This window comes from Ursus arctos, unplaced genomic scaffold, assembly GCF_023065955.2.
Source record: "Ursus arctos isolate Adak ecotype North America unplaced genomic scaffold, UrsArc2.0 scaffold_6, whole genome shotgun sequence".
NCBI classification, from domain to species: domain Eukaryota; kingdom Metazoa; phylum Chordata; class Mammalia; order Carnivora; family Ursidae; genus Ursus; species Ursus arctos.
In genome coordinates, this window is record NW_026623078.1 from 17,868,551 (window position 1) to 17,882,366 (window position 13,816).

Sequence of the window (13,816 nt, forward strand, 5' to 3'; positions counted from 1 at the left end):
AGTAAAATTGAATAGAGGATGTTTATTAATCTGCTGCTGTGTCTGTTTTGAGCAACTAACCTTGGATTACAAATTTGAAACAAGTTAATACCATCCGATATTGAAATATCTGTCTTCTTCCTTATCGTGCTCTGTAACGGCGAGAGCAGATGCATCTGACCATTAGCAGTCATGACAAATTGCCTCGCTAATGAACGTCACACACTGAAAGTGCCATAACTGATTAAACTGTAATTTCCCACTACCAGAGAGAGTTGGTGACTCCAGCAGTGGGCAACTCTGATATTCTGCCAACAGGCCTCCAGGGCACAGTGTGATAGTTAGAACAACACTCTAAATTCCATATGAACAAATTCTAAAAGCCTATGTGTCTACAACAGGTTTTTAAAGAACATTAGATAAAACAGCTTAGGTCGTGGCTGATGAGCCATGAAAAATGGATGTGTTTTAACTATTCGGTATCCTCGCGAGTATGTGTGAAAGAATATTCCCCCATGTGGATTTCTCTCTCTCTCCTTCTCTCTCTCTTTCTCTTTCTCTCTCTCTCTCTCTCTCTCTCCTTCCCTTTCCCCGCCCCCAAAACATTGGGTGTGCTTTGCATTTCACATAAAATCTTTCTTTTGTCAGTTCCTTTGTTGGTGCAAAATTGGCAGCAGTTCAAATTCAAAGTACTGCTATTCATTTACTGACCAATGTCATTCTAGTTCACATCAGCCAGCGAGCTAAGCTCTAAAAAACATAAAAGACTTGCTTCGCCACTGGCTAGTAATGTGTACATTTTTACAGAGCTTAAACCTTAATGCTTTCCCTGAAACTAACAATACAGGATATCTTATCATTCCTTTTTCACAAGCAGGCAGCTGCTGAAACGCTTGCCACTTCAAAATATCAATTGCTTGCCAGAGTTTTCCTCAACACACCCTGTCAAACTCATGTATATTGTGCAATGAAAATGGTGCAGGCTGAAAGCTAGAAATTGTGTCAAATTCTGCTGTAAGGGTATGATGTGCAAAGAACAATGTATGACAACCGTAGAGACTCCAAACAATGGCACTGGAGCCAGGGACTTCATAGATCACAACTGCGCCTGTACATATTTTATTGTAGGCATTATATATTTAAAGCATGACAAATGTACCATTGTACATTATGTGCTGCACAAACACAGGCTCCTCCCCCTGGTTCGCCTTTTGCATTTCTCTTGATGATGGAAACATAGTTGAGTTTCATTTCTTTTTTCTTCTCTTTAAACATTTAAGGTTCTCAAATCATAAAGGAAGGAGACACACACACACACACACACACACACACACACACAAGGTTATCAAAATGAGAGAAAACAGAGACAATAATACAAGATGGGAAAATGAGATCTTGTTCACTTAACATTTTGGCTTCTCTCTGAGGACACAAAAGCAAGGATTATCTTAAACACTAACCAAGGGTATCAAGAGAACTACACTATCACTGTGCCTATAAATTGTTGTCTACCTAATTTTAATACAGATAAGTGCTAGCTTATTGATTTGCACGATTTTCTAGCAAAATGGAAATCCCACGTGAATGTGTTCTTTGTGTGCAGAAAATATGGTTTAAGAAGCTTTTACTATTATTGCTTTCCTATGCCAAAAGAACAATTAAGCAAATAATACGTTGCTACTGTATCGGGTTTATAAACTAACACCGATTCCTGTCTGTTTCGATTATAAATACCCCTTCCTATTTCCCGACTGACTCTGTGGACTTCAAATGCTTCTGGTTATTGAAAAGTTGTTTTCCTTCCAAAATGTCTCCTTAAATAACACCCACAATCTGAAAACATTGTCACTTTGGAGCACACCTACTTCCTTATAAAGGGAGCTCATGATTACAACAACGCTACACTAATTCAGTCATTGGCTGTGGAAATGGGAAACATGTTTATGGGAGAAAATTAGTGTGAATATATATTCGTCTCCTCTGTGACCTAGCTCAGGTTACAAAACCTGCATCACACAAGTAGCCTGGAGTGGAATTAAGGGACTCCAGGCGAAGGAAAATGAACAGATATGCTTTTAAGGTGTTAATAAATATTTTGGAAAGAGAATAGGTGGTTTAGGTGCTTAGGGGTGCTGACCTTTGGTGTGTTGATTAGTGGGACAATGATGCATTATTAACACCCAGCAGCTGTACCTGAACGGCTGCCATGAATATAATAGCCTTTTATAGCCATCAGGGGAGTGAGGTAGGAGGCCTTTATTAACCACCAGACATGATTAGCACATTATGTGAACTTTACTAGGCAAATTATCTCTTATTGAAATATAATGTTGGTGATAACTAATTGTAAACATGATTTTTAAAACTTCCCAGTGAACAACTCAACGTTTTACTACCAGTCCCCTCATTATTGGTTGGTAATCGACAAAAACGCGTTCTCTTGTGGGCTGTCGTCAGTCACTGAAGGCTGACTTTGCAACTATTTGGCATTACAAGTTCAGGGATATTAGCATACATGCAAACTTTCTCTCTCTAATTAAGTAAAACTGCTCATGAACTAGAAAAGCTGCTTTGGGATTTTTCTTCCTCTTTATTTCTTTAAGCAGTTCTTAAAAGATTAGTTTTGCAGTAAATTTTTGAGAGTTACCTTGAAAAGTAACAGCATAATTTATTTCAAAACGCTTAATTTTGGGAGAGAAAAGATTATCCCATTAGCCTTAGTAACTGAACATAGCGCGGAGAGTCCATTATGAACAGTCTTTTATGCCCTGGCAGAAAGTCATTAACATAAAATAAATCATTAGCTTTGATATTAAGCTTCTACTATCTGCAGGTTTCTATGATTAATGTTCATGACTGCATGTGCCAAATGATAAAATATACTTTTTGTTGAAAGGTTATCCTGACTCTTTATTATTAACATTTCTCTTTATACAATTGTTGCTGGCATTTGGGGCTGAGGCCTGTTGGCATAGAAAGGAAGAACTGGTTTCTACAATGTATGAAGACGCCACTGAACATTACACTTTACCCATCATTTTTTTAAATTAACCATTTAATTGAGTTAAAAGACTTCAGAAAATCAGGTGGTGCACAGATACGCTTTCAATGTAATTGGACTGTCTTTAGACCCAGTCGATCCATGTGGTAATTAATCTGGCACACTGTATTTTGCAGCTCTGACCCATCCATCCGAGGAAGGTACAGAGGGCAACTCGCTCCCCTGAAGTCAGGAGCTGTAAGAGGGCATTCCCTCTGCAGCAGTTACACTCAACTTTTCGCTCACCTTCCTAGGCTGCAAAACAGGCAACAACTCCCACCAAAAGCATCTCTGACTACGTGCTGCATTTGGCTCTCAACAGGGAGAGGGAGGGAGAGAGAGGGAGAGGCCCGTGGGGGGAGGGGCTTATCCATATCCGAAAGGGGGGGATTACAGACCTACCCACATATGCCCCACTTTCCCCAATTCACCTGTGACCCTCTACAAAAGGTTCTCCATTTCACTCCCACGCTGAAAGAATCACTGGTCCACAACTCTGTAGAACACTGATGCCACTCGAGGAGCAGAAATACAAGGAGTGGGCTGAGAATATGGTTATTTTTCTAAGGTCTACCATTGTTTGAAGTTTTGAACATCTTTCACCGCAGGATTTCAAAATAATCTGCCTCTGTTGACTCCTTAATTCTTGTAAGACTTCCTCGATACAAATATAAATTATTTTCTCTAGTGGATACTTGGCAGACTGGGACACAGGTGGATTAAAGGTTTTAGTGTAGAACTTTTACCAGACACAACGAAGTCAGGCTCCTAAAGAGAATGGAAAACAGAGGGGGAGGGGTCATGTCCTTTTCATGGTTATATTTATTTTGCCTAGGGAGTAAGTCAACAGGTTTAAGGGCCTTCAGTTTTTATCTCAAATCTTGAACAAAAAGGAGTCTTTTCTTCAGAGAGGCCTATGGTTTTCCTCAGAAAGCTCTAGTTCTTTAATCTCATCCGGTTATAATATGCCCAATTAAAGCCCTACCATTGGAAAGCATCTTCTCCTGTGAAATATGGCTACGTTTCTTGAAATGGAATGGTAATGAGGCATTCCTACGAGCCAGTATGACTTCCCTTGTTGTTGCTGTATGCATTGATAAGATTCTGCCATTTATGACAAATTCTCATGCATGTATGGCCAGAAATATATCCAGGACATGAGGAACACGTGAAAACACACACTCACCCAAACATACACACACACGACGTACACCCCAATTTCTCTGACTTGGTAACCTCCAGATAGATGTTCCAAGACGTCAGTGGAAAGCTATTCTATGCAGAAGCTGCCATTGTCAGATATGTATAACTTGTAGGTCTTCATAGTAACTCAAAATACTTTATATTTTCTTGGCCACTGTCAAAGCTTCTTATCAACCAACCATAGCCTTAGTTTAATTAGGAGTCCTTTCAAGATAGTTTCATAAAACCACATAACTCAGGAATGAACACCAATAAATACTTGGCTAAAGCAGAAGCATTTAAAACTCCAAAGTGAAAAATGGACAAACAGAAAACCATTAATAGTAACATTGGTTGCATGACCTTTGGTAGTATAAATATGTATAAATGATGATTTTTCATGAGTAAAATGGAAATCTGAGGATAGTGTTTAAAAGTTCGCTTTCAAATTATTCATCAAGTGAGGCAAACTTGCCATAGACCAAACTACAGAGGTCTGGAAAAATATTGGTACCTCCCGTCATGAAAGAGCAGGGGATTTCTTTCTGGCATTATCTTCCTTCTGGTCTTTTCTGCTGCACCATCAACATCCAAGCACAGAGCAATATAATGTTCCCATTTTCGAAATGAATGCTATAGGGAGAAACATGTTATAACCAGGAAAAGCTCATTCAGGTTAATGTGAATTCCATGTCTCGAAGTATTATAGAAGAACAGCTATAATTAACAGTCTGTTGGCACTTCCATTATAAACCACATTTCTAAGCAGTTTATAACTCAACTGTTTTTAATGAGAAATTGCTCTTCGGGAGGAAACTTGGCATGCATGGTTTAAAACAAAAAAATTCTCAAATTCATTAGGGCAGATGTAAGCTGTATCGTCTTGGCACTCCAACTTCCTAACGGACAATCCATTTAACACGATTTGGTATCGACTGCGGGTCCCATCAACCGCTGGAGACCACAGGCTATCTGACTCTGAGAAGTGCAAGGGTCAATTGAAAAAATATCTCAATAATACCAAAATGGAAGTAAAGGAAAGGCAAGAAAGTATCTGTAGAATTGGTAAAAGTAAATATTACCATATTTAAATTTTGCTTCAATTCAGTTTAAATAAACAAGGTGGCGTTCAGGTATTTAGATGGTTCACACGGGAGCTTCTTACAGGCAAGAACTACCATTGGGGCCACAGGATTTATGAACTACGGTTTACTACCATCTTGTGTTCTCCTAAGGTGTACATTTCAGATTCTTGGATTTCGTTGTATACAATGTAAGTTTTATCTTAAACAATTGATAATATTTTTAAAGTGTAATTGTGAACAGCATTCAATCAAGTCATGATCATTACATTTCATTTTTGTTGAGATACGAGATAAATATTCTGCGTTAAGACTTCCCAGGAACCTTGAGATTCATGTTTGGATAGTTAAAATGTAGGATACATTATCTAAATTGATTAGTTAAATAAGTCCTGTGTGTCCAACTCCTCTCATTTTCGTTCTCCATGCATATTCTGATGAGAACACTTAAGTCTGTTAACCCATTTACTTTCTGTAAGCATAACTCACCCAACTTATAGCAGGCCAACTAAAGATCGGGAGACCACAGTCCCACTTCCATACCATTTTACAATCTAAATAAAGATTTCCCACTGAAAAGGATGTTCCAGGAGCTGTTTCCAAGCTCTAAATACACTGTGCTTAAAATGGGGGGGGGGGGGGGGAGGAAACTAGTAGAGCTTAGAAATGACTGCCATAGTTATTTCCCCTCACAGCATCCTATCCACAGTTTCTTGGTCTATTATTGCATGACCTTATGTCATTCACTCAGATGAGGAAATGCAGAAAAAGAGAAGAGCCTAATTCAGGATTTTAAAAAAGTGGGTATGAGCCCGAAGACTGGCAGATTCCAATTTCCTTCACCAGAAAATAGGGTCAGGTACTAGAGGAAGAATGGATATGTCAACATGATGATGGTAACAATGATGACAAGCAGGAAAGGGAGCATGCTCTCCAAGACAACCACAATGCTGAGTCACGTTCCCGAGGAGAGGAGGAGAGTTCACACTAGAATGTACAGACCTCCCAGGTTCAATTTGAGATTGGGGCAGAGAGAAGCCAGGGTGCCAGGCTCTTCCTGGATTGGAGGTGTTTGGGAAAGGGGGAGGGGGAAGGGGAGAAGGGGAAGGGGGTAGAGGCAGGAGGCACAGAGACAGACCTGCTGCTGAGGGCAGGTCTTCGAATCAGGACAGGAAGGGTCACCAGCAGTTGAGAAACAGCCCCAGGGTCTTTTCAACTTTTTAGTATCCCAGCAAAACGTTGGAAAACACTAGAATAAATCATCCTTTGTAGCTTAATAAGATTTCCCTCCAATTCTCTATGTTATCTCTCTCTTGAATTGAGCCCATCACAAAAAAGTATGGCCACAAAAATAGTTCCACATACCAAAACCACTACTTAAGACCCAGTTTTGGTCCCAAGGAAGCCACTGTTAAACTTGGAACTTTCCCTTTTTCTTCCAGGTTCAGGTGCTTTACTTCGTTCCTGTTCTTACATCCCTTGCAATCACATCATTTAAAAAAGATCTACAATAAGCAGCATATTAAGGTAATATTTAAATATCAGTTTAGTCTTGCTAACTAAATAAAATATTAAAACACTCCTAAATATCATTATTCAGTAACTTTAAATATATATGATGATAAACTGTGAGTATACTAAACCACATAAGCTGTGTTAAAAATAGCATTTGATCTCTCCAAAACCCATAACTACAATTTTTGCATAGACATTTAAAATTGGAATTTGTGACAGTGAAATATCCCACAAAGTCAAGATAGCTACATTTGAGGTTTTTGTATGATATCTGATTTAGTGGCCCAAACCTATTGCTTGTTTTATGCTCTTTCTTACCTATAAAAATTTTATTTAAAGCACATTTGAAGGAACTCAAAACTTAAGAAAGATCCAGCCAATTAAACTCCCAGGGGAGTTTTAATCACACTAACGATGTCCCAAGTATCAACTATGAATTTACTCAAGTCCTAGAAGTTATGGAGGTGGGTAGAGAACTAATCAAGCATGATGCTCTAAATTGCTTATAACCCTCCCCTTCCTCCTCCTCCTCCTTCTTCCATCCTCCTCTTTTTTCTTACATTTATTAATTAAAGTAGGAACAACGACTCCACCTTAATGTGCTTGCACCTACTATATTTTAGATGTGCTGAGTTTTGCCACATTTAAGTACAAGACATAATGCTCTAATAAATGGGAAAATAAGCTCAAAGGAGATTTAGCAGAGACAATAATGAATCTTGTTTTTTTTCAAAAGTTATTGAGTGTTTAATGTTAGCCCTGACATTTCAACGCTGAGTTCGTCACAAATAGGTCCTTCTTCCTATGTTTATATGAAAAGATTATACATTCCTCATTTCAATGACAAAAGCCCAACATCCCAAACGGCCATTATTCTTTACTCTGTGTATAACTAGTATTAAGCGTGGGTTTGTGTCTTGGACTTCCCTGGGTCTAAACCAACCAAAGAAAGATTCAGGACCTGATTCCACAAAAGCAACCACTGAGAACAGTGAAGACCATTATTTCCTCTCCCACTGCTGGCAGAGGTCAGCATCCCTGTGATTAGCCATGTCATAACATCATTGTATTACTGCTCCTTATGTGGGCAGATACTGAGCAATAACTGAACACATCACATCATTGCAAAAATGAAAAAGTGCCACTTCTTTGTCCCAATTTAGCATAAAATCAGTGAAAACAATCTTTACAAATGACAGTGCACTAAGAAACTGAAAGGAACTGTTATTACTCCTTAGGTATAGATTTAAACTGATGCTCTGACACCTTCGACTAGGACAAAAAATAGGACTATATTTTACTACTGCACTCCAGTTGTGAGCTCCTTTCATGCAATTTCAATTAAGGGATACAATGTTACTTAAAATAGTCTTAATTAGATGAAACTGACTATGGTACCATCTCTCAATGTCTGAAATGTAAGCATGCTCTAAGTTCCAAGAGGTGAACACTGTTACTTTCAGCCTGCATGTTTCTGTCCAGTCGAAGAGCTACGCTGCTGTTTCAAAGGCTGACCTATATACAGCAACATGCCATCCATTCTGGCTGTTTGTATAAGAGATGCCTTGCACTGTTGCCATAACCAACATCATCCGCATTGTTCTCACTTTTCTCCCGCAATGGGCTATGTGAAAATGGAGGCCAGTTTGCATAGTGATGTGCTCATAACGTAGTGTGCTCTTACAATAGAGCAATAGTAGATTAAACTGTTCCCCAAAAAATTCCTCCTCTGGAGTTTATTGACTGAAAAATGTAAGTAGCGTTTTGGCAATCTATAGAGCAGCAGCCGAAAGTGTCAGCAGGGTAACACAAGCTCCTTTTAGTTTAGAAAAGCTTCGGGAAGAGGATATTCATTTTGTGGATTAGGGTCTCTTCTTACATTGAAAAAAAGATCAGTGGGAAAATTGTAGGTACAACTGCATGATTCTGAAGTACATAAAGATACTGGTTCCACTGGGATTTAGCATACCAACTTTCACTACAAAAGTGCTGACAGATTTAAAATAAAGATAATTATTAATTTATGATCTTATCAACCTATTAAAAACAAATAACCTGACAAAGTAAGTGTTTCTTGCAATAACCCACATATTCATTACACCTCTGAAAGACCCAAGGTTTACTTTGCTGTCTTGGCTCTTTGAGGGAAGTCTGATCCAACTTATTTTTACTAAATATAGATACAGAATTCTTATGTTACCTCTTCCAAACTTCTGCCCATCTTCCATATCCCTGCAAATGCACTTGAGTCATTGTAAAAATGAATGCTAGTTGACTACATTCTAAGCAACTAAAATAGTGAAGCTGGATAGAAATTGTGTACCAGTGCTGAGCATGATGGAGTAGAAAAAACTAGTGTCTGGGTTTTCTGGGGCCTACCAAACGTACTCAGTATATTTAATATAATCGGGGATCAGTGACAAATATATTTGATAGACTGCTATACAGAGAAAGGCAGGGGAAGGCATTCTTCGAGAAGCATTTCCATGAAGTCTCTTCCTACTATTAGAAGTATATCATGACTTTGCATCTTTAAAAATCCATTATTCCCTGGATAAGTTAAATAGAAGACTTGCAACTAGTCTATAGAAAGGGTGGCTAATTTGCATTTAAAAAGAACAGTTTGCTCCTCATACACGGGAGGACTTAAAAGGAACTTCAATGAGCTAGTAAAGAAATTCTGAAGACTTTCTAAATTAATTTATTCAATTCACAGCACAACGCACGAAAATTATTTAAAGCACTTAATTGGAAAATGATTTAATATATTGAAGTAATTCTTGATTTTCCAAAGCATTTAACTTTTAAATTAAATCTGACCCTACTATCACAAGAATGACAAGTGAAATGTGTATCCAAGTCATTACCTTCTTTTTGGAGCCTAAAATCACCGATAAATCCAGTAAGATTTGTCCAGTTTCACTGCCAAAATGGTTCTGACATTTTCATACTGGTTACTACCCTGGAAGATGTGTTTACTATCCATGATAGGTCTGCTACTTAATTATTTTTGTTAGTAATAGTGCTACGAGCAAAATATGTTACACACACAAAATACTTGCTTATAAAGGCAAAACAGGTTTTAGAATAAAAGAACTATGCTACTAACAAATAATGAAACTTCATCACACAAACTTCTCTTGCCAAAGTTACCCAAGCTTTCCAACCTGTTCGGAGCTGAAGAGCTCCATGTATGATAAAAAGCCTTCCTGCCTTGCTCAAGACTCTATTTCCTTCGTTTCAAACTTGCCTATCCATCATAGGCATACAGCACATCCCTTTTACTGAGCCTTACACGTACACAACATCAAGGAGCTTCTGCACTGAGTGATATCTGTAGTTCACTTAACTCACAGTGTGTGTGTGTGTGTGTGTGTGTGTGTGTGTGTGTGTGTGTGTGTGTGTCCCGACTGACCAAGACTCGGAGCTGCGAGGCGGTGGCGTGGTGAGGAGCCCGGAGGCTGAGGATGCAGCGCGCTAAATACCTCTATATCACGTAAAAAAGCTGTTTGATGATGCCTCGCCACCAGGCAAATATTAGGAGTCCCAAGGATTTATCCAGTGGAATTCACCGAGGGGCCGACAAGGAATTGCTTGCAGGGGATAGAGTATCAGGCAGGTCGAGCTGGAGCTGGGCGTCTAAACCACTCGCCCCGTGTCTCAGAGAACTCATTCCTCCCCTACGACGTTCACCCAGCGGGACCGCTTACACACGTCCAATAACCCCGAGACCAGAACAGCCGTGGCCCTGCGGCTGCTCTCCGAGGCCGGTCCCCGCGCGTCGACCCTCCCTGGGCCGAGAGTTGGAGAAGCACCGAGAATAACCCCCTCCATTCGTATCCCTTGACTATTCTATCTATGGGACAAGCTGAGCTCAGCAGTAGCCCCGGCCGGCTCCCCCCACCCCACGCCCGCCCCGGGCCACCCTCCTGGGCAGCTGCGCCCGGGTCCCCCGCGGCCTTGGCACCTAGGGTCATCGGCTGTAAGTGCAGCCCAGCCTGGGACCCTGCTCCAGCCCCGTGCGGAGTGCTGGAGCTTCGGACGTAAACTCGACGCGCTCGCCTGGCTTCTAACAAACTTGCAATTACCGCGCACCCCCCCCCCCCAAGCCGGAGCTGTCCCCCAAACCCGGCTACCCCGCTGCACCCTGGCCCACAGACCAGCTTCCGAACACCGGGTGCGGCCGCCCGAAAGGGTTGGGGAAAACAAAAGACTTGTGGAGCAATTTTCCCGGCGGGGGGTGGAGGCGTCTCCTTGGTCCCTGTACCCCGACTCCCGGCTGCTCCCCTGGCAACTAATCCCGGTCAGGGAAGCGGTGCCACGAGTCCCCGCAGCCCGTGAGAGGGCGGGAGGGATAAGGGGAAACTAGAAAATAAACTGACTTCTCTTACTCTCTGCCTCCGTTCCCGGACCCCAGACACACCCCCAAAGTATTCCGTGGTTTTCCCTTAATTTTTTTTTAAACGCCCCCCGGCAAACCTAAGCAGGGAGCCTTAGTCGCGAACAGCAGGAAGGAAAGAATCCGAGCAAATCGTGTCACTTTCCGTACAATCGCCGTGTTTGGCAAACCCCCGGAGGTGCTGCACAGTATTTACTACCCAAGCGCACGCAGGGCTGTAGCGGGCTGCGAGCCGAGCGCGCCCGGGACCGGCCTCCGCCGACTGGCCCTGGTAGCCGAGCCGGCCCGCCGCCGCCGCCGCCCCCCTCCCGGGATCAAGCAGCAAGAACACGGTGGAAACAAAAGCAGAGCGTTCACCTTGTTGCAATAGTAGGGGTCCAGGCAGGGAGAAGGTCCCAGACAGGGAGCGTCGGGCGCAGCGGCGGGCTGGGCTGGAGGTGGATAAAATCTTACGTCCATTTCACTCTCACATCAAGCAACTCCTTTTCTTTTCCTTTTTTTAAAAAAAGTGTTCAGCAAAACAAGCTTAGACGGAACAGAGAGAGGTGTCTGGACTCAGGAGTAAAAGAAACACCTTCCTTCCCTCACATCCGTTTGTGGTTTGTTTAAGAAGAAGAGGAGAAAAAAAAAAAAAAAAAGAAAAAAAAAGAGGGGGGAAAAGCGCTCAACTCTCCCCCAAGCCGCGGCGCGCACCCGTCGGCGCCGAGCGCGCAGCCTGCTCCGCCGCCGCCTCCCGGCCCCGCCGCCACAGCCGCCGCCGCCGCCGGGCAGGTAACTTCATGCGCTCATTGTCCCCCCGCCCGCCCCCCCATCCCCGCCTCCCGCGCCCCTCGCCGCCCGGCACACGCGCTCGCGCTCGGGCTCTAGGTCCCGGGCGTTTTATTGGAGTCTCTGAGTTGCTCTGCTTTTAGTTTATTTTCTCCACCTTGGAGGCCTGGGATGGGGGGAGGAATGAAGAGGGGGACAGGGAGGGAGTGGGGGGGGGGGTGAACGCCCCGGGCCGGGCGGGGTAGGGTGCGCGGCAGGACGCGGGGCTGCTCGCGGCCCAATGGCTGCAGCTCGGGTCTGGGGGCCGGGGGCCGGAGGAGGGAGGAGCGGAGAAAGAGGAGGAGAGCGCGGCCGGGACCGGGCCGGGGCGGCGGGACTCCGCGGAGACTCCGCTGTGCCGGAGCCGCTCTCCTCCCGGGCAGCGCGTCGCACACAAAGGGGCTGCGGAGCCCCAGCCACCGGCGGCCCCGGGGCACGGCGGGGAGCGCGCAGCAAGGGGGCGCTGTGGCGCACCCCCGCCCCGCAGCCCCGCCCCCGGGCCCGCCCCGGCCCCACCCCGCTCCTGCCGCCCCCTCCGCGGCGGTCCCCACCTCTTTCTCTGCGTCCGCCACATCCCCTTTCGTGGCTCTCCCCACTCCCATCTCCGCGTCCCCACTCCTACTCCCAGCCCCTGGTGGAGGTGGCTATTCCACGCAGCGCCGGGCTAGGGACACGAAGGGACTGCAGGGTGTGGATGGGCTTAAGAGTCTACCCCATTCTGTCGCTCGCTTCCGCCTCCAGCCCTCACCTCCGAAAGATCTGTGACTGGAGGGTTTGCCAAGCTAAAGGCAGCCCTAGAGACTCTAGAAAGATCACGGGGGTAAATCAAAGCATAAATAGGGAAACAATCATCAACACACAAGATCAGGCTAGAGGGAAAACACGTGCGCTTGCTAGTTGCCCCTGACGGGATTCTTGACTTTGTAATGGGTAGCCCAGTGATGTTCTTGGAGAGGCACAGAAGACCTGGAATCAGCCTCCCCATTTCTCTGGTTGGTAAGTGGGAGGAAGAAGTCACCAATTATGTTTTCCCGCCTTACCTCTGAAACACAGAAACTTGCAACTTCGTTTTTTCCAGATGGCTGGAAAAAAAAAAAAATCCGCGTATTTTGGCTGTAGTCCAACAGATTTATCCCTGAGGCTCTGTCCTTGGTGGGAAGTCCAGGCAAGAGTGGGTGATATTTGCCTTCCCAGGAGGAAGTAGCCAGACACAGTAGGGCCCAAGACCCTGCAAAAGAGCCTGGAAGTACTTCATCCTTTCCAATTGTTTCTGGTGCTAAAGTGGATACTAATAACATTCTGCCACTCCACACAGCTGTACAGTGCATGTTGATTGCCAACTGCTCTGTACAACTTTCTCACAGCTATGTTGTTTCCTCTGCAATTGAGAGCACCTGTCAGGTACAATCAGAGAGATCTGGAAGAAAATCTATGAAGAAAGTATAAGGAATGATAACATCATTGGACATCTATACGTGGCTTTTTAGGAACCTTTTACTGAGCATTGCTTTGTACTCCTTGCATCCTTTTTCTCTTAAACCATTGTTTTCTTTCGTCCCTTCATCATTTTTTATAAGTAGCGAAAATCCAGCTTTTCCCCAATCTCAAGATTGACATGGTGGAAATTGTGGAGGGAGAGAGAGCAGTGAGAAAAAAGAATTCCTCTCCACTGGATTCAGAAGAACCTCCGTATTTACAGGTCCTTCAAGGTATAAAATAAAATAAAAAATAGAAAATGTTTTTCCTCTTAATAAAGGTCTTTAAAATAAAATTTAAATGTTTTGTGTTTTGTATTGTCAGTGTCCAAAATTC

At 43.5% G+C, this 13,816-nt stretch overlaps 1 protein-coding gene across 1 annotated transcript in view; it reads right to left on the reverse strand.

The window, feature by feature from the left end:
• TOX (thymocyte selection associated high mobility group box) overlaps positions 1–11,916 on the reverse strand; it is a 292,831-nt gene extending 280,915 nt beyond the window's left edge. Inside the window, exon 1 of the mRNA XM_026516437.4 lies at positions 11,555–11,916. Within this exon, the coding sequence (XP_026372222.1) occupies positions 11,555–11,656 (102 nt within the window). The 5' untranslated portion in view covers positions 11,657–11,916. The remainder of the gene's footprint in view (positions 1–11,554) is intronic.
• Between the last annotated feature and the right edge of the window lie 1,900 nt (positions 11,917–13,816).